General features: G+C 41.9%; 2 protein-coding genes across 2 annotated transcripts in view; one reads left to right on the top strand and one right to left on the bottom strand.

The window, feature by feature from the left end:
* Positions 1–14,727, bottom strand: part of LOC108230553 (zinc finger protein GLIS1) — a 72,458-nt gene extending 57,731 nt beyond the window's left edge. The window contains exons 1-2 of the mRNA XM_017406876.3: positions 14,454–14,727; positions 14,024–14,334 (exon numbers count right to left, since the gene is read on the bottom strand). Coding sequence (XP_017262365.1) covers positions 14,024–14,306 — 283 coding nt within the window. The 5' untranslated portion in view covers positions 14,307–14,334; positions 14,454–14,727. The remainder of the gene's footprint in view (positions 1–14,023; positions 14,335–14,453) is intronic.
* A 2,801-nt stretch (positions 14,728–17,528) lies between these two features.
* On the top strand, positions 17,529–19,836 carry dio1 (iodothyronine deiodinase 1). The gene is made up of 4 exons (XM_017406916.3): positions 17,529–17,967; positions 18,066–18,209; positions 18,506–18,705; positions 19,131–19,836. The coding sequence occupies exons 1-4, from the start codon at positions 17,631–17,633 to the stop codon at positions 19,194–19,196; spliced, it is 747 nt and encodes a 248-aa protein (XP_017262405.1). The 5' UTR covers positions 17,529–17,630; the 3' UTR covers positions 19,197–19,836.
* The last annotated feature ends 390 nt before the right edge of the window (positions 19,837–20,226 follow it).

The following is a 20,226-nucleotide window of genomic DNA, read 5'->3' as shown; positions in this document are numbered from 1 at the left end:
CAAACCTTTCGCATAACCTGGCACTCATTGTGAAGCTCTTTTATAAACCATAAAAATATTCATTTCGCCCCTTTTCTGTTTTCCAACACGGCCTCCAAGCCCATAAAAGGGTTTGCTTTTCATTTATTTTTATTTGAAGAACTTTGAAATGCAAATGTTTGTTTACCCTCGAGTAAAAAAAAAAAAAACCTGAGAGAGGCCGTTTTCTAAAGGAGGAATTTGATGAGAAATGTGAATTCTAGCCATTTGACATCATCCCTAACATAAACACGCGGGCTCTCTGTGCGAGTCGTTTTGTGCTGTTAAATGAGTGTATTTTGGCACGCTGCAGTGTACATATATTGATGCTTCGCCGCACTCGCTGGGCTCCTTCAGGGCTCGGAGCTCTGGAGGCCTGTAGAAAACTGGCATCTTTACAGTGGACTCAATCGGCCATAATTTTGTGTCAAATGGCAGGTCTGGGCCTGTAAAAGTGAGTGCTGTGGTAAAGTATGCAATTACATTTACAGCTGAAGTTATCAGGGGCACTGCTAACAAGGCCTGTTGACTTTTTGCTGAATGCGGTTTTTGGGTTTTGGATTTAACCTTTTTCTACCCTTAAACTAAAGTACATCTTCATAAAAGTTTTTTTGTCATTCTGTTTAGTTTACAGCTGTCAGTAAAGCTTGGACTATTAATATTTGGAATAAAAAGTGTTGTTATTTAGCAGTAATGAGTGTTACAACAAAACCGAATCATTAATAATTGCAATACATCAAATTAATCTCAGAAATCTTCAAATAAGAGATGATTATTTATGGCAAATAACATTTTGATTTCTTTGCAGCTGGTTTACAGGACAGTAATATGGCTAAAATGTGTGAAATTAAGCCTTAAGATGTGTTTTTGATGTGCAATAACTGTTAACAAGAAATAAAATTAGGTTGATCAGGCAAAATGTTTTCCACAATTACATTTGAGTTGGGATATTTATTCCAGATCTTCAACCTGTAGTTATTTCAATTTTCCTTTATTTAACAGATAGAAATACGAAACTATACTGTATACTATTTTTATTAACCTCCTTCATTTGGTTTAGATGATATAAACAAATCCAAATTTTAATACCAGCAACACTCTCGTCAAGAAAGAGAATTTTTATTTAATTTGGTTTCATCATCCTTCTTCTGCATTTTACTTTTTTATTGTTCTGAAACTTCAGATCCTAAATGTTGCAGGTTTTAGGGGGAATATTTGTGTCCGTTCTGGCTGAAAAGACAACTTCAGCTGCTCAGCAGTTTGTTTTCAGACACATCTGACGACAGGCAGGCTTCTTAAACACACACTCTGGTTGTGGAAGTCGTGCAGAATGTTCTGCTTGGAGAAGAAAAAGCCCCTCTCTCCACAATTTCAGTATCTTTTCCTTTCCACGAACAACCCGACCTATGTGCACTCGCGTCCTTTCGTGAAATCATGAAGCCTTTGCCATTCACTTATCTGACCGCAGAGCGTGTGTCCTCCGTCCTTCGGTCCGCCTCAGATTAGCTCACGTCCAGAAAACTCAGCTGCGTTTCCAGGCAGATTTGGCATACAACCCGTTTCTTTGCTCAATACAGAGTTTCAGCTTACATTTCTGGATGCAGCTGCAGATCAAGTGGAGTGTTAAGAGTTTATAAAAGGAACTCCCAAACACATTTAGCAGGATAATGATTTATGTCATCCAGTGTTGCCTAAAGGCACTTAGATCCTGGCTGCTTTCTGACTGATGGCCTTCATGCGCTGACATTTCCCAAGATGATCCAAACTATTTTGTATTTCTCTCACTTTTTGTTTTCCAAGTGATTGACAATGGAGGTCATTTCACTCTTATTAGTCTTAAGGTCTTAAAGAAAGGTTTTAAACTTTTTAACAATTGACGAATTCAGGTTTTGCAGTATTTTTGAAAAACTATTTTTATGAGGTTTATACAAACAAATAAAAGCAGTGAAACATCTCTACACAGTTTAAGTTGATTTATGTAGATTTTGCTATTTGCAAAAATGTTTCATCACTATTGTCAATGTTTAAAACATTTTTTTAAATGTATATTATTGTGGCTTTATTGCCATGTCTTTTGTTAATATCTGCTTTGCTTCTTAAAGCCCTTTTTATAAACACTTAAGTTTGAAAAGAGCCACAAAAACAAACTGAATTCAAAGGGAAATGCACACGGCAGTGAAATTTCCTCTGAAGTCTGGGCTGGGTTAAATTCATGCTTCTGAATGAGTTACCTCCAAATATTCTGAAATAAGGACATTTTTTATTATCATTTACGATCAACAGTTTCTGTTTGCATCTCTTTGCTGACCAAAAATCATGTCATGAAGTGTCTTCTCGTAACTTTAATCACAATTCAAGCCAAACAGCTCAAATATTGACTCTTTTGTTTGTGGTTGTCAGTGTTTTGTTTGTTTTTTTATATATATTATTAATATTATTATGTGGCTTTAGGTTTTACAGTATAAACCACCGTTTAGCAGTAAAAATTGTAAAAACAAAAGAAATTGTTCATGTTCTATTTGTTTTAAAGTGCAATCTCACCAAACTAATGTTGTTCTAATATTAGCACATTTAGATTTATTCAGGTATTTTCCAACTGAGAGCCCAAAAATACGACTAAAACTACAAAACTCAGCGCTCAGTTTTGGTTTTGTCATGTTTAGTCTTGCTCACTTTACATGTCCTGTATCGATTTTCCTGAAACGTTTGTAACAAGTCCACTCTATGGGTTCACCAACACACTCACACACACACACACACACAAAACAACAAATGCTGTCAAACCCCATGGAGCACAGCAGAGAGCGCCGGACTGTGTAATGCTGCGGAACAAGCAGCAGGTATTTGTTAGTTAATCAGTGCTTGAATTAGGCTGGAGGCCGAGGCTGCGTTCAGGAGCAGTGGGGCTGTTTTGACTAAGCTGTCTCAGCGAGGGCCCGGTCATGGAGACTCCCAGCATTTGTAAAAGATTAGCGGCCCCTGGTCCTGATGTACAGAGCTCAGGTCAGCGAAAGTGCAGGGCGCGGATGCAATTCAAGCTTTCACCCTATCTCTCTCCCATCTGCTGCTCTGAAGCAGCACATCTACGTGTCGCCGGTGCTCGAGACACAGTCCGTAATGTCATTACTGGTTTTGGAGTTTGTTGAGGCGAGACTACACAGAGGTTGTTGCTTTACCAACCTGACAGACATTTGTTAAGATCAAGATTAGGTTTTCTGTTTTAACAACAGTAATTCTGTTTGCATTTTACAAATCCAATTCCGACTAAGTTGGGAAAACTAACTAAAAACTAAGACATCGTACTGTCAAAAATATTGGGACAGGGTCATGTTTACCTGTATGAAGCATCCTCTCTTCTTCTAACAACAGTATGGAAACATCTAAGAACTGAGGAGAGCAGCTGCTGGAGGCTGTGGAGGAGAACGTTGACCTATATTTAATTCTAGCTGCTCTACAGTCCTGGGTTTTCTTGTTTCATGATGCATCAAATGTTTTTAGTTGGTGAGAGGTCTGGACTGGGCCATGTCTTGCTGAAATACGCAAGGCATCTCTAAAAAAGATGGCATCTGGATGGGAACATTTGTTTTTCTAAAACCTGTACATACTGTTCTACAATAATGGTGCCTTTCCAGATGTGTAAGTAGCCCATTGGCACTAATGCACCCCCATACCATCAGAGAAGCAGGCTTTTGAGATATGTGTTGACACTGGGCCAGATGGTCCCTCTTGTCTTTTGTACAAAGACATGACGTCTGTAGTTTCCAAAAGGAATTTCAACTCATGATTCATCTGACCACAGAGGGGTTTTCCACGTTGCCTCAGTCCGTTTTAAATGAGCTTCGGCCCAGAGAAGACAGCGGCATTTCTGGATGGTGTTCACATCTGGCTTCTTCTTTGCATGACAGAGCTTTAACCTGCATTTAAGGAAGTGTTCCTGAGCCCATGCAGTGATGTCCAGAACAGAATCAGACCTTTTTTAACACAGAGCTGCCTGAGGGCCTGAAAACCACAGCATCCAATATTGATCGTCATATTTTTTCAGAACCGGGGTTGTGTTTTATGTTTTGGTCAGTTTGTGTTGCATGACAGTGTCTGTCAGATAAGGAACACTGTTACAAAAAAAAATTAAAATATAGAGGTACAACAGCAGCAGCATCAGTGGCAGCAGCAGCACACACACTCTCAGACGGTCATTAGCCAAAAGACTTAATGAAAGCCAACTGTGAAAGAACAATAAAATAATTTGTCAAGGGAACGAAGGCTGCAGATAAATTCTGCAAAGCATTTTCCAGTTGGCTGAGGTTTCTGCGACAGCGGGCCAAGTGCTCAGCACCTCGCTGTCATGATTCTGACGCTGCCTAATTCGTTTCAACTCTCAAACGGATCCATAGATCCCAGTCAGAACGAGCTGAAAGAGCCTGATTAGTCTTTTATCTGTATTAGTCAACTCGTGTTGAGAGCGGATTTTTTTTTTTTAAGGGCAAAAGTTAGATAAACAGACAGAGCAGTCTGGGGAAGTGTTGCTCTCCGTGACTAAACTTTAGTGAGGACATTTTGGGAAACAAGCCAGGTCCCCTCCTCTCAAATATTCTTGTCAAAAACTGATATAAAGGAGAAGACATGCTGCTATGGTTTGGATTACTGAAGTTATGGGAACTCGGATGTGTTCTGAGTGGATCCAAGAATCTCAGCACTGAAATTTCAAGGTGAATAAATCTCCTCTGGACACTTCCTCATAAAGGCTGAACATTTAGCCAAGTTAGAATCTATAAACATCCATCAGAAAGGACAAATGTGAGCTGATTCCCATCTGGCCCAAATCGGCCATTTTTAAAGCAACTGATCCATCAGCAGCTTTTTTTAAATCACCCGCTGCCATGAAAGATAAGCTACACTGTAATTGCCTGTGATTATGTGCGTGTGTATTAGATTCTTTTGTCTGTTAGCAAAATATCTCATGAACCACTGAAACCGTTTTCCTGAAACACTCAGAAAGTAATCACTGAATGAACGTCTAGAGCTGATTAACTCTTGGAGGCAACTCAATTCAAGATGGCTGCCACCGCTAACGAAACACAAAATGGTTTTAACTTAATTTAAAAGATTCAGAGCCTAAATTTGATGTGGTAGTAGTTGAGTGTCATTCAGTGCGCCGGGCGATATGCAGTCCTTCAGTGACATTTTCTTTTAACATTTTCTCTTTTTTGACATGTTCATTTTTATTAACCTTGCCGTCTTTTTGTTGACTGCAGAACTACTTGTTTGAAACTATTAGCTGTTCAGCGTCTGTTTCCATCAGTATCAGCATGTTTCCCTTTTAAAAACAAGTGGCTGAACAGCGTTGCAGCAGACTTCAGGCCAAAAAAAATATCTAAAAAATAAACAACGTGCGGCAATTTGGCCTCTGCTCGAATTAGCCGACAAAAACTAAATAGATAATAAAAAGAAAGTGTGTTTTGTCTGTATTTTCCAGGCAGTAAAACACACACGAATCAGCTCACTGTTACAACAAGCCCCATAAGAGAGACGTGTACAACATAATGTTTGTGTTAAGCTGTGTATTATGGAAGCCGACTTCTGGGTCTGAAGGGGAATGTAAGCACGTTAATGAAGAGTACATACTGAGCCTATTAGTCAGCGCAATGTGGAGTCATTTAACACACTTTCTGAGCAACCCACATGAGTGTAAGTTCAAATGAGAGAAAAGAAAGCCTCACATTTAGTCTCTGAAACAGTAAATCAAAGAACTGAGTAGTCATCATCAATGTTTTCAGGGCTTTTTTTCCCCCCTCAGAAATCAGTTGAAAGATGACGAAAACGGCGCCGATTGTTTTAAAATTCAATCCATAAATCAGACAGATAGTCCAGAAGCACCGAGATAACATATGTCGCTAAATGTTTCCAGTGGGAACTTTTGAACAGCTCATCTGCAAAATGCGTTTTCCAGTGCCAAAAGATGGGAGTCGAGCCAGCACCTCTTATAGGCAGCCAAATCAGTAAAACAGGTACAAACTACGACCGTTTTCGATCCCTTTAACTCTTTTAGCAGCTCGTCTGTCAAGCTCCATTTAAGAAAAGACTGCGGCATGACAAACAGAAGGAGGAGAGTAAACAGAAAAATGATTTTGCTGCTAATACGAATCAGTCAAGCTCAGCCTCTTCTTGAAAAAGTAACAAATACTATAAAGTGAGGTCATGTAGATTAACAGGAAAGCTGTCAGGGGAAAAAAAAATACCAAATCTTTTTGGAAAGAAGCAAAAAGTTGCTGCACTTTGTGCTATTTTCGTATTTTATGAGAAGTTCTCATACAGAAAATATTCCCATGCAACCCCACATAAAAGGAAATTGTATCTCCTTATCGCCGTCCACCATCTCCTCCACATTCTGATTCTAACTCGCTAACAAACAGCCTTTACTTTCAAATAAAAGCTCTCTGTAAACAATCTGTAAACATAACCCCCGAGCACTGCAGATCACTGCGCTGGCACGGTGCCGCAAAACTTTATTAACATCCATTCTGGGCCTGGCGAAGCTCCCAGAACCTGAACACGACAGCATTCCCAGAAAAATCCACATCTCATCATGCAGACCTGCGCTGCCCGGGTTTTTTTTTTTTTTTTTAAAGATTTAAGTTAGAAATGCATATTACCCACTGCTTTTCATGACAGGGTTTTAAACTAAAATCCCCTTATGCTAATAAGTTTCAGCTACTATCACACCAAATTTGAGCTAAATATCTGTAATATAGTTACAGTCATTGTTGTGTTAGCCATCTTGAATCGGACTGACTTAATGTTAATGAGTTTTAGACATACAGCTAATGATTACTCTCTGAGTTTTTCTCAAATATGTCTCGTGGTTCATGGGACATTTTTCTAAAGGACGCACACAGCACTGACTCCAACGCTTAAATGGCAAATTTTTTAAAAAACGCAGAATTTGCACAGTCAGTGCTCAGAGTATGTGTTGAGGATGACTCTCAGCTAATAACAGGCAAATCTTAGCTCAGTATCTATAAAACTAGTTGAGTTATAGCCAGTTGTGGCGACCATCTTGAACGGGGTTGAGGGTTGTGGATGTACGGTCGGTACTTCCTTTCAAAGAGTTGAATTGAAATCCCTCCAGTGGTTCATGGGATATTTTTTGCTAAAGCTAAAGACAAGCAAACAGACACACAACAACATTATAGCCTCTTGCCTTTAGCAGGGATAAAGACAAAACAACCACCCACTTGTGATGCATTTTTGCATCGGATGAGCTGAATTAAATCACTCCACACATCTAAAGTCTGGACTTCAAGCTGAACTTAACCTATTCCTGTAAGAGTTTGCTTCAAAATGTAGCCCTTAATAGATAATAGATTCTGAAAAAACCTACAAAGACCTAATTTACATCTGAATATTCTGAGTTCAAATCAACCAAAAAGCGAAAGGTTTGCAAATAAAGATTCACGGGCAAGCAAGAGTAAGAAACTTTTTCATCAAAGCAGCCTACATTTCATCATTATTGTGCGTCTTTATTAGTCCTGGTGAGGAGGTTATTACAGCATGTGTACAGAGAATAACTTATTCTTCCAGAGCTTCATATTAACGAGAACTAATAAAGTATATAAACTGCACTGTTGGACTTTATAATGTCTTTCATCGCTCCTCTGGGGCTGCAGCAGCCAATGGTGCAGTGAGCTGCCGGGGTACTGCCCCGTGGTGGCTTCCTGGCACAAACAGAGTACAAGAGAGAGGATAAAACTCAGGCTTTTTGGCTGCTCCCTCCTCTGCACTAATGAAGGCATTAAAACAGCCTCGACTTCATCGTGTTTGCCTATTTGTTTCTCTGACCGCTCAGCTGGAGCCAACGTCTGATTGGCTGCTGGAGTCATCTCCAACATGACTGGCCTTGTGAGAAAAAAAAAAAAAAAAAACGAGTTGCAGACAGAGTTTAAACAAATTCAGGGTCCGACGTTGAAACATTTCTGAATGTTTACAGCGCGCTGATTCACGCTTTGATTTGTTGTGAGTGCTACTCATGGCTTGATCATAGATAAGAAGCAGATAGTTTGAAATGAGAGCACTCTTATGACTGACTCAAACCGGTGGGAGAAAGAAAGTCCACTCTGTTTCAAATCTTGGGTTTTACATATCAGGACATAATAACAATTTTACTTTAACTTCAAGTGTACAAAAATACACAACAGAATCCATCACATCATTATTTATTAAACAGAAATGAAGCCAAAGTGGAAAAGCTATGAGTGGAAAAACAAAGTCCAGAATTGCTCCTTCCATAGGTTTTAATAGGGAAAGAAGCAGCCAGGTGCTGCTAATGAAATACCCTGATTCACTGATCATCACTTTTACAAAAGCAGAAGTTTTGGCAGTTTGCTGCTCTGGAGCAAACAGGTGTGTTTTAACACAATGCCAAGGGGGAAGACGCCAGCAACGTCTTCAGAGAAGCTGCTGCTCATCTGGGGTTGGGCTAGAAGGCCTTTCTGAAACTATTTGGAGTCCAACGTGCTACAGACAGACCGATTAACAAGTGGAGGACATTTAGGACGTTTGGAAATCTCAGGAGTGGACATACCGGCAAATTCACACCGATGTCAGACTGCGCAGTGCTCAGAGAAACTGCAAAAACAAAACAAACCCCAAAAGCTACAGTTCAGAGTCTGCAGGCCGCAATTATCAGATTAAATGTTAGAGCTCATGACAGTACAAAATAAAAAATAAAAGCCTGTATGGCTTGTTTGAAAGGTCGCCAGGAGAAAGCCTCTTTTCTCTAAAAAGATTATGGCAGCGAAGTTGCATCTAAATAAACCACAAAGCCTCTGGAACAATGTCCTTTGGACGGATGAGACCAAAATCAGAGATGTTTGGCCATAATGTTATTTTATTTTTATTTAACCTTTCTTTAATCAGACAAATCCCATTGAGATCACAGAGAGGCCTGGGCCTGAAGGCAGCCTAAACATGCATGCTTTTGGACAGTGGGAGAAAACCAGAGTACCTGGGGGGGAGGACACACACGCAAACACGAGGAGAACATTCAAACTCCAACCAGAAAGACCCCAGGTCCAACCCGGGGCTTGAGCCCAGGACCTTCTTGCTGTGAGGCAACTGTGCTAACCACTAAGCCATCATGCTGTCAGCGTACCACGCCACGTTTGGCGAAAACCAAAACACAGCATATCAGCACAAGCAGCTTATACTACCTGTCAAGCACGGTGGTGGAGGGGTGTGGATCGGGGCTTGTTTTGCTGCCACATGCAGTCACTGAGTCAATGAAGACATTGAAATAAATTTGGAAAAAAAACTTTAGAACTGAAAAAGGGTGGACTTTTTTTTTCCTCTCACGACTGTAGTTTAAGGAAGTCGGTGAGGCCTGCTCATTATGTCCACGTCTTTTCTCTTCCAGTCTCCGTTTCTGCAGCTGACAGCTCCCAGGGCGCAGACAGCTTTCAGCCCCGCTCTGGCAGAGTCAGCAGCGTGGCGGGCGGACGGCCGTCCTAACTGCCACACTCAGGCCGAGCGGATTCTTCTTTGATGAAGCGCGAGCGGCGTCGAGCCAAGAACAGCAAGTGGCACGGCTGAGGGGGTAAATCAAAAAGCCACCCGTGCGCCGGGCCCTGCAGAGCGAGGTGCGCCGCCGTCTGAAGACGCATGACTAACTCAGTCTATAGACGTGTGGTCAGCCGTGGGGCATGCCCGTCCAGGAAGCAGGAAAATCAAAGAAATGTCTTTATCTTTACAGTCAACGTCCACAAACAAGAACCTGGCAGCTCATTCGCGTTTTCACTTGCTTCTGAAAGCGAGCCTTAGGCTAAAAATAAAAACTTTTACGAAGACACATCTGAGCCAACATTTTTTTTTTGATTACACTGAGGCCCAGGATACATTTTTTGAGTGTTCCAGGGATATTTCAACACTAAGTCAAACTGGATTATGTTCTTTTGTTTTTTGCTGTGTGACTGTTTGGATTTATTGGCAGAATCAAAGTCAGAATGCCTTTGGTTGGAGTAAGATGCCATGCCACTCTGGTTACATAAGAATGAGAAGAACTCACTCTGCAGACTGACGGCAGTGACAGAAAAGGGACAGAAGATGAAATTCTAGGGTTTGTTTGTGGGTTAGCTGCGTAAATCTGCCTCTCTGAGTCCAACTTCAGTCGAGCTGATGCAATTGCTTTCCTTCTCACGTGCATCCCTGGCCAAGTTGAAGGTGATTCAACCGAGCAGATGTCAGAACGGTGCCATTCTCTTTGCTGAACGTGACTCAGGAATCGCTCCACATTCCATTACAAATCCACCCCCCACCCCAAAAAAAAAACTCCCCTTCTTTGCAGACGGGGGGTTTACAGGAACACCGCTGCAGAATCATCAGCGGCAGCACGTCTGTGCTTTGTGAATCAGTGGAACATGCTGCAAACATTACAGCCTGCGACACCCTTCCCAGACGAAACGCTCACATTTACCCATAATTCACTGCTGAGCTCATGCAGAACACAAAGTCGTGGGCTTCGGCTCATGGGAAAGTGGTGACGAGTGAGAAGGCTCATGAAAAGAATGTTACTGTTACGCAAACAGGTCTGCATTGTAGAGAACAAACGTTGACCACAAATGTACTATTTGAAATGTCCTTTAAAAATAGTTCAGTGGTGAAACTAACAGGACCGGACATTCAATAAAAGAAACAAATCTCCCTCAGATCAACTGATCAGTTCCCAACATCTGCCAGAACACAGCTGCCTCAGGTTTGCTTAATTTCTACTTTTTTGTGGCACAAAACGACCAACAGCAACAAGAAGACTTTTACTTGTTCTATTAAACCTTAAAAGGCACCAAATAAACTAATACTTATTGACATATTTTCTTTCCAACAGAAAGATTATTCAAAAAAGTAAACTTTGCTAAACTTTAAAAATGTAAAAATATGTTTAATAAACAGGGTGGGGGTGGGGAATCTAAAAATTAAAAATCAGTTTTAGCATCCTTTTTTGTTCTTGTTGTTTTTAGTTTTGCACATGGAAAGGCTGTAAAAATGTACAGCGTGATATAAACGTGACAAAAAAACTTTTTCAAACATTCCAAAATTGCGATGTAAGAAACCTGTGTGGGGAAGAAAAGACGTACAGTTTATCCTTTCCTCCTTTTCTTCTCCTTCCTGAATTAAAGCATTTTTGGCCATTTTTTTCCTATGGATCTTTTTAGACCTAAAAGGGTTTTTTTTAATAATCTTTTTTCTAGGTTTTATACACTTAAGACATAAATAATACATTTAAAATTTGTTGAAAAGCTCTTATAGAGGCTTAATTAGGCCCAGTGATCAGAACAGGGTTTAAATTAAATAATTAATGAAGTCAGTGATTAGAGATCAGGGGTAAAAGCACCACTTTGCTCTTCAACTTAAAGCACAAGCCAAGAAAAAAAAACCTTCAGGATTCTTTAAACAATTAGTTTTAATTTTATACTGTTCAACAAACAAAACCTGAAAGATGAGAGGAGTTCATTTATTCTCCTTTTGAGCAGAAGTTAAAGTTAAATTTAAAGCCACTAGCAGCCCCAAACCCCAGATCTCATGATTTACCCAGATATTTCATTTTAGACACAGGCATTAGAAGATGAAGCATTTTAACGTGATAACCAGTTCTTCTGAGAGCCAAATATCATTTCTACTAAAATCTGTTGAGGAGAAAATGTCCCTGAGCCTTTAAAAAAACTCTGACATGTATCCCATACGGTCTTGTTTCTGCCTAACAGGCAGAATTTATGACAACAGCTCATTTTCTTTCTTTTTTTTTGTATAAACTAATAAAGAAACAACAGTGATAAGTATAGCTGCCCATGCTAAAAGCACTGTCATCTACAGCGATAGCCACAACAGTCCACAGGCTCCTGTCATTAAGCTCCTGACAGTCCAGAGGCTCGGACATCGTAATGGTCGGTTGTTTTTCAGAACAGTCAAATTATCGCACCACAGTCTGACATCTACAAACACTGATAGGGGAAAACACGGGAAACCGTGTCACTGCGGGACAAGCCGACATTTGTGCCACTTAAAGCCGGTGTCGCACGTCCTTTATGTTTAACTGGGAACACTTACACACCCACACACACACAAGCTGGTTGAAAATAGAAGCTGTCGAGCGTGTTTGCTTGCAGCGCACCTCCAGTGTGAAAAAAGGGAACGTGTCAAAGCCATCTCCTCGATAAACAGACTTCTCCATTTATCGCCGCCCTCCTCTAAGTCAAACTCTTTCCTCAGCAGCATCTCTGGGGCCCCGCAGAAACTCCAGTCAGGTATCGAATGATGCTGGAGCGCACACTTCATTCAAAACCTGATATTCTTCCAGGGCTCAAGAGTTTTTTTTTTGCAAGCTAAATATTGTCTTTGCTGGTGGGCTGAAGTATTTATAGCTCAGTGGATGTTGGGATGATCAGCTGCTGTTCCACACACACACACACATACAGTTTGGAAGGTTTCCATACATAAGAGCCAGGTGAAACATCAGCCCTGGGACTCATTTGTGCAAGCGTCAGTTTCCAAAATGCAAAATAACAACAAGGAGGCAACACATTTGAGCTAATAACAACATTAACAGTGGATTAGCAATTTGGGAATATTTAGAAAAATCAGCAAATCCATACTGAATGAAACCCCCTCTGAAAGGATGACCAGAAACCTCACTCCCTGCCTTTGAGTCACTTTTCACAATCACAGGCCGAATGTTAAAAAGGTCAGAAATCTCCATTGTGAGGTCAGTTCTTCCTCTGTACAGTCTGTAGTTTTTCCCCCCAGTACGAACGTAAAGTAATGGTTGGGAATGGAACTTCAAGTCCGTCTCTAAATGGGAGCATGTAATACGATCAGTCTGAAATGAGGCATCCTACAAAAGACGGCTGATGAGTGGATCACTTTCATACTCACCAAAACAGACGGAAAAGCCTGAGATACAGCGCTTACTCACAAACAGAGCATAAAAATAATGGGAAATTTGTCGACCCTTTACACACATTTTGGAATAAAATTTCAGCCTGCAGAAATTTTTTTTAAAGCAGATTAAATAATTGCTGCACAACTGCTTCAAAAAGTCAACCAAAAAAAAAAAAAAAAGAGTCCTGCTTCCCTTTTATTCTCCGCAACACAATCCACAAAACACATCTTAACATTCCCACAATTTACGGGAAGCCAGTTCAAAAGGCTTCTTTTTTTTTTTTCCTCCTTTGCAGAGACAATGAGACGATTCATTCTGGTTCAGGGATGCTGAGGGCACAGCTCATAAATGCTGAGACACATCCAGCTGACATATGGTTTGTGTTTGGAGAGAGGAGACAATCATCAGATCTGCTGCTGCTCTTCTTGCTGAGAAAGGGGGGGGGGGTGAATTGCTAATATGAGAGTCTGTTCGGGGTAATCATAATTCAGGATGGTGTCTGTAATTAACCCCCACCAACACTGTCACAACAACATGAAGAACCCTCCACTCCAATCTGGATCATCTTCATCTGTGTAATTGTTCTTTAAAATGGGGTTTCTGCCTGATGAGTGCATGCACCACTATTTTTTAAAAGGCACAACAATACACTTAAGAAGCAAAGCAGTGATTTTAGGAGTAATGCTGGCCTAAAATGGAGAAAATTGCTGTTTAAAACATGGAATTCCAGGCTTCGAGTTGCCCATAAATTTCTGTGTTCGAGCCAAAATGACAGATTTTTCTGTTGAACTCTGTGCCATTTTTGCCTTGTTAACACACAGAACATCCCTCCACATGGCTTTAATATGACAGAGAGGAGACTTTGATTCTGCAGTTATTTATGAACTGGCAAATGAATCCAAGTCTGTGTTTAATTATCAGCCGCAAAAAAAGGACTCAAGACACATTTCAGCTGCGCCAAATGATGCTGTGGAGGGCCTTAGAAGCAAAAAAATTAATTTATATTTTTGTTGTTTTGATGTGTTTTTAATTGACTCAAATCCACCCCGTTCGGACTGACTTTATCACCCGGGATCCTACCTTGAAGAGGCGGCAGGGAGGCGCACGGGCGCGCGCCTTTACCCGACAGATGCGCCCTGCCCTCGGACGGCGCGGCGAGCCTCCTCGGGCCGGCCCGGTTCATGTGGTTCTGGCCGCTCTCGTAAGGGCCCCGGCCCACGTGCGAGCCGAACGCGCCTCTCCGCGCGCACACCTCCGCCCGGCCGGGGCAGCACGCGGACCGCGCGAGGCCGGCGAAGTCCGGGAACGTCTGGCTCTGACAGCGGCTCACCATCCCGAGCAGCGCGGAGGAGGAGTGGTGCATGGGTGACCTCGAGCTGCTTTCACATTCCCTGGAAGGAAAACAAATCACTGCTTGTTATTTTTAATAAATAAATAAATCCAACAGAACCAGCTTGAAACTTGTAGTCCTTATAGGAGTAAAAAAAAAAAAAAACGCGCAAACACCCACCTTATCCAGTTTGAGCGTAAAAACGTCCAAGAGCGCAAATCATCGCGGGACTGGAGAGGAGCGGGCTTTTGCAGAACTGATCAACAGCATCCCTCTCGAGTCACCAGCATCCCAAATGAGTCGCTCATTCTCTCTGCTCTCTTTGCCTCAGTGAGACTGACACCCCTGAAGCTCCGCAGAACTGCAGGATCCGGACGCGCCAATGAAGACTGAGTCCGTGTTTCTGTGGGAGGATAAGATCCGGATCGGGACTCCTGCAGCAGCTGGGGGCATGACAAGAAGTGCATCCCATTGTCATTGACTACTATGATTTGTTTTGCGGTGTTTCTGGTTCGAATGTGGTTGTTGCTTTTTTTTTTTTTTTTTTTTGCATTTGTTCCTAAAATTTAATTTAATTTGGACCAAAATTGCACCCAAGCTTCCATCTAACGAGTTCAACATTTAGTTAAAACCAACAAACAAATGCTTCAGAGTGCTTAGTTTGGGAATTTTATTTTTGCTTATTTGTTTACACCTTGAAACCTGATTAATGAGGCTCGCAGAAAAGGGAATAGTGACAAATAACTATCACATTAGAAAAAAAAAACTATAGTCAAAGATTGTTTGGTTTTTTTCTTTATGTACGTGTGGTTTGATGGGGTGTAGTGGGGTGGGGGTGGGGGGTACTAAATTTCATTCTGTGTGATCTTATATTGCTGCTCCATTTTATTTAGAATTCAGAGCAGATTTTCACAAAAACTACATTCTGTCAGGAAAAGCGACTCTGGCGCCATCTGGTGGCTGTTTTAAAGAATGATTTCTAAACAAGCGACCAGACAGCATCGTTTCTGATGTTAGAAATTAGAAAACGTGCATAAATAAGTTTATAGACTTATTTGCAGGCACGAAACAAAGTGATTATTATTATTATCATCATTACCTTTAATCTATATCAAGTGTAGAAACAAAAAAATATTTGTGCGAAAGATGTAGCCTTTTTGTCAATGAACAGATGTATTATGTATTTTTTTCTGTATGAAGACTACTGAACGGAGAACTTGAAAAACTAAATATATAACAAAGTATTGTACAATAAATTTGTATTTCATTCATATAAATGTGGTAGAATGCACAACTTCATAGCTTCAAGTAGGATGTAGAAGACATGTACAGACTTGAAAGACTGAGGAAATAAATTAGATTAAACCACCCTGTTACCAACACACACACTCATTAGCTGCTAAACCTGTTCATTGGTAACAGAGGACATAATAAGGTAAAATGTTTCCACATCTCTACATGTTCCTTCGCAACTGTAAACATCTGAGGCTTTTTAATCTTTATATGACCATCTGGTTGTTTAGGACAGTTTGCTGCCAAAAACAATTAAAAAGTAAGGTGAAGGCTCCCATTTTAAAGAGAAAACTGTTGCTGAGCTGCTGAATCAAACCCTCTGGTTTTTCAATGCTGAATAATACGAAATAAAATTAATCACCATCATCATGTTTTTATTGCCATTTCTGTTCCTTTGCCTGGAGAAACAGACACCAGTGAGTCACCAGGTTCGTATCAGTGGATCCGTTTTAATTCCAGGAAATCAAGATCAGCTTATTGTGGATCACAGAGCCTGAGGGGTTTTTTCTTTTGTGGAATATTTCAGACAAGTCAGGACGGGTAAAGCACTGAAAAAAAAAAAAAAAAAAAATCCAAAACAAAACTAATTACAAAACTTGTTTACAGAAAAATGGTCCTGAGCACACTGAGTGATACATGCACGACTAGTTTGGCGTCACTCTGCCTTTGAAACTCATATGCCACTTAAAATACCTTAAGATGACGCTGTGAACGCCTTTGTTTTAGTGCGAGGAAGAGGAGAAATGTTGCAACAAGCCTCTGGGTTATTCAGGGACAGTAAGGAAGAATGCTGAAGATGAGCATGAGGCCTTTAGCGCACATCGAAAACTGAGAAATCTCACACTCTGCACAGGGATTCAGTCTCATTCAGTTCATCTCAAGTTAACCTATAAGAAACTGCAGCGTTACATCAGTGGGTGGGGGATAAAACCGTCAACTAATAAGTCAGAGCCCTATGGCAGCAGGCGTGTAAGGAAAATAAAGACACTTTGATTGAGGGGACAAAAGGTCACAAAACTTGAATAAAGTACCGTTGAGCTGAGGTGTATCAGTCATTAAAGCCCTAATTCATCATTGTTCTCTATGTGCTCCGTGCTCTGCCTTAGATAATGATAGATAAGAATCATTGGCAATGACCTCAGCCTGCTGTCTTAACTACAGCTTTATGTCCTCATAGTGTAGATAGCATACGATCTTTACACCTCAGACTTTTTCCAACGGTTTATCTGTCTTTCACCTCCATGTAAAAAGAGAGGAAATGCGATATAAGCATGTTTCTTTTTCTCAGAGTCGGTCACTATGAACGAAACTAATCTGATCTGCTTTTAAATGGCTTGGAAGAGAAACGATCCGGTTGTAGATGCTTTGATGGGTTTGAATTACTCCCGTTTGATCCTTGAATCCCTGTTATGGAGGACCTATAGCCCATCCCTGATTCCTTAATGTGAGGCATTATGATTCTTTATCTATAGCGTGTTTATCGAGGCACATTAGGACACCTAAAAGTCAAACTTTTTTTTTAAATAAATGAATATTTGCTTGGGGGGGGGGGGGGTGTCTTAATACTAGTAAACAAATCAAAGCTGACTGAGCTCAGTACAGCGTCTGACCAAAATGCACATTAAATGCTTTAATGCGTTTACATCAAGATACACAATATTGAAATATTTTTTTAAAGCTCTTTCAAATGAAATTATTTGTTTTAAAATAAATCTTGTGGAAATTTTCATTGTAGCTGTGATAATATTTTGGTTTTTTCTGTGTTAAATTTGGTGGCCCGGGCGGAAACTTAATTCTAGCTGCGTCACTGGTTCAACCAACGATTACTGTGAGAGCTGTATTAAAATCCGTCCAGTGGTTCATGAGATATTTTGCTTACACGCGGCTAAACACATTAGTTTTCGCTGTCGGGGTCAGAATTCCGCCTGCTTTTAGAAAATCCGAGCACGCAGCGGGACCGTGAAGGCAGCAGAGTGGGAGGAGGCCTGGCAGCGGCGGCCGTGTTCACTTCAGTTCCGCTCAGAGCGTCGGGAAGACGGAGCTTCCGTCGGCCAGGAGTCCACGATGCTCCCACAGAAACTGCTGGTTTACCTGTCGACGGCGTGCAATTACTGCTACGTGGTGGGACTCTTCATCCTGTTTAACATTTTATATTTCATCTCCCCGAGCCTCGCAAGGAAGCAGATCCTCAAACTGGGCGTAAAGTTAGAAATGACCCAGAACACCAAGTTCAAATATGACGACTGGGGCCCGACGTTTATGTCTTTGACGTTCGTTAAGGCGGCCTCTCACGGCATGTGGCTGTCGCTGGGGCAGGAGGCGTTTGTCGGGAGAGAAGCACCGGACCCACCTGTGGTCACCGTGGACGGAGAGAGAACCAGCATCCGCAGCTTCTGCAGAGGTGCGTTCAGGGGACCAAACCCGGGCAGCTGGGCTTGCGCCGCGGCGCTCCGTTTCATCCGTCTCGTGTCGTCTCTCTCTCTCTCTCTGTCTGTGCAGGAAACAGGCCGCTGGTGCTGAGCTTTGGGAGCTGCACCTGACCCCCGTTTCTGTTCAAACTTGACGAGTTCAAGCAGCTCGTCAGGGATTTCGGCGACGTGGCGGACTTCCTGGTGGTCTACATAGCCGAGGCTCACTCCACAGGTGAGGCAGCCAGGTGCGGGGCATCAGCATCAAACGCACCTGAAAGGAAATGGCTCTCTTCCGAATTATCGATAATAATCATTAAAACTTAGTATTCCAGTGAGATTTAGGAATTGTTTTCTAATTTATCTGTCACGATTTTGACTTTAATGTAGTTCGCTTTGATTTAATAACGACTTATGCTGCAACATATTACTCAGAATTCAGTGTGAAATGCAAAAGAGGGGGAGGGAAAGTATCCTTAAAGTGAATCAAGCATCCTTAGCAAATCCCCTCATTTGTTTGTTTGTTTCCAGATGGCTGGGCCTTTACCAACAACATAGACATCAGTGAGCACCAGAGCCTGCAGGACCGGTTGTCTGCGGCCCAGATGCTGGTTCAGATGGAGCCCCTGTGTCCCGTGGTCGTGGATGACATGAGCAACGCCGCCAGCGTGAAGTACGGCGCCCAACCCGAGAGGCTCTACGTGCTGCAGGCTGGGAAAGTCATCTATAAGGTGAGCCGGGGCGGCACCTGATGTAAACATTTGGTGCAGTGATTTGCAATTAAACCCTCCCTGTAAAAAGTGGAAATGTGTTGTTGTTGTCTTTTAAAGTCCATACCGGAAACATACAGTTCAAGGCTAGTTCTAGTGACATTATCAGGTGTGGCAGTCGGATCAGATTTCACTGCTCCTGTCACGCAGTTACTCACCCTGAAGTTATCAAAGGGTGTGAATCTGTTTGGATCACGTGAGGAAGAGCAGCAGGAAATGGGACGCTCAGTAAAAGAGTTTTGGCACATATTCAGGTCTGTGGTGGCCCCGGGGGATGGCGCAAAGGTGAAAGGCATTCACCTGGAGGGCGTTGTTTCGTTGTTTGTTTTTCTGCTTTTAATTTCTACGAAAGTTTCACTTGTCTTGCATTGTGTGTTCTCCATCAGGGGGCGATGGGGCCTTTCGGCTACCTTCCACTGGAGGTGCGCGCTGTCCTACAGAAGATCCAGTAAGGAGGTTTCTGAAGCGAATCATCCTCCCGATCTTCTTTTTATTCTGCAACCAAAATCTGTTATAGTCTCAAACCCAAGCCCTGCTGCGTCCACATGTCTGACAGCACGACTAGTAAATCAGTAGACACATGTCTGTACAGTAATGTTGCCTTCAGGCTCCTCCCTACATCAAAACAACAACCTGAGCTTCAGCTCTCTGTGTTTCCGAGTGAAGGCTGCAGATTAAACCTTCGGCCTCTGTAGCCAGATGAAGTGAACCACAGAAACCTTCCTCTCAGGGGGGGGGCACGGAATCAATAAAAGTGCAGCTTCGGCCACGGCGCGCGCACAAATTTGGGTTTGCGGGGCGTTAATCAGTAACTGTTTTTATCTGCAGCACATCAGCTGATTCCAGTCGGTGTCCTGAGTGTTTCAGAGCAAAACGGTTAAATGCTTTTTATGGCTCATCGAGGTGAATGTTGAATTGGGTTGCTGGTTACTGCTTTTATTACAGAAAGCAATCTGCTTTATTTTTGTTTTTTAGTGCAGCAGCTTGTCTTGATCAATGCTGGGGTTAAAAACCTGTTTGTATTTTGGTTTAGTGGGTTTTGTTGTAATGCTGTGATTGAAGCAATAATAATAAAAAAAAATTAAAATGGCTGCATTGCTGTGAATGTGAGCTCCTTACTCCTCTGATTTGTCTGATTGAATGGCAGTAAGTCATCTTAACACAGAAACCCTTTTTAATCACACCAAATGAGGAAGCTGCGTTCAGCAGGGTTAAAAAAAAAAAGGGTGGTTTTGGTTTTTCTCCAGTTCCCTCGAAGTGAACTGCGCAGCTCTGACGTTTTGGCTCCTGCTCAGCAGCTTGGCCCGATTTCCTTTAGACGACGGGGAACCAGAACCTGTCAGATCGCTCCAGCTGCGGACTCTTTTACCCTGCTTTAAAACGAAGCGTAAACACTGCATTAAGAGTCCACTGAAGTCCACCAGAGGGCAGTGTGACGTCATGGATAACAAACTAATGTGCAACCAGAGAATCTCATCAGCT

Source organism: Kryptolebias marmoratus, linkage group LG24, assembly GCF_001649575.2.
Source record: "Kryptolebias marmoratus isolate JLee-2015 linkage group LG24, ASM164957v2, whole genome shotgun sequence".
Lineage (NCBI taxonomy): Eukaryota > Metazoa > Chordata > Actinopteri > Cyprinodontiformes > Rivulidae > Kryptolebias > Kryptolebias marmoratus.
This window is presented reverse-complemented; position numbering and strand designations above follow the sequence as displayed.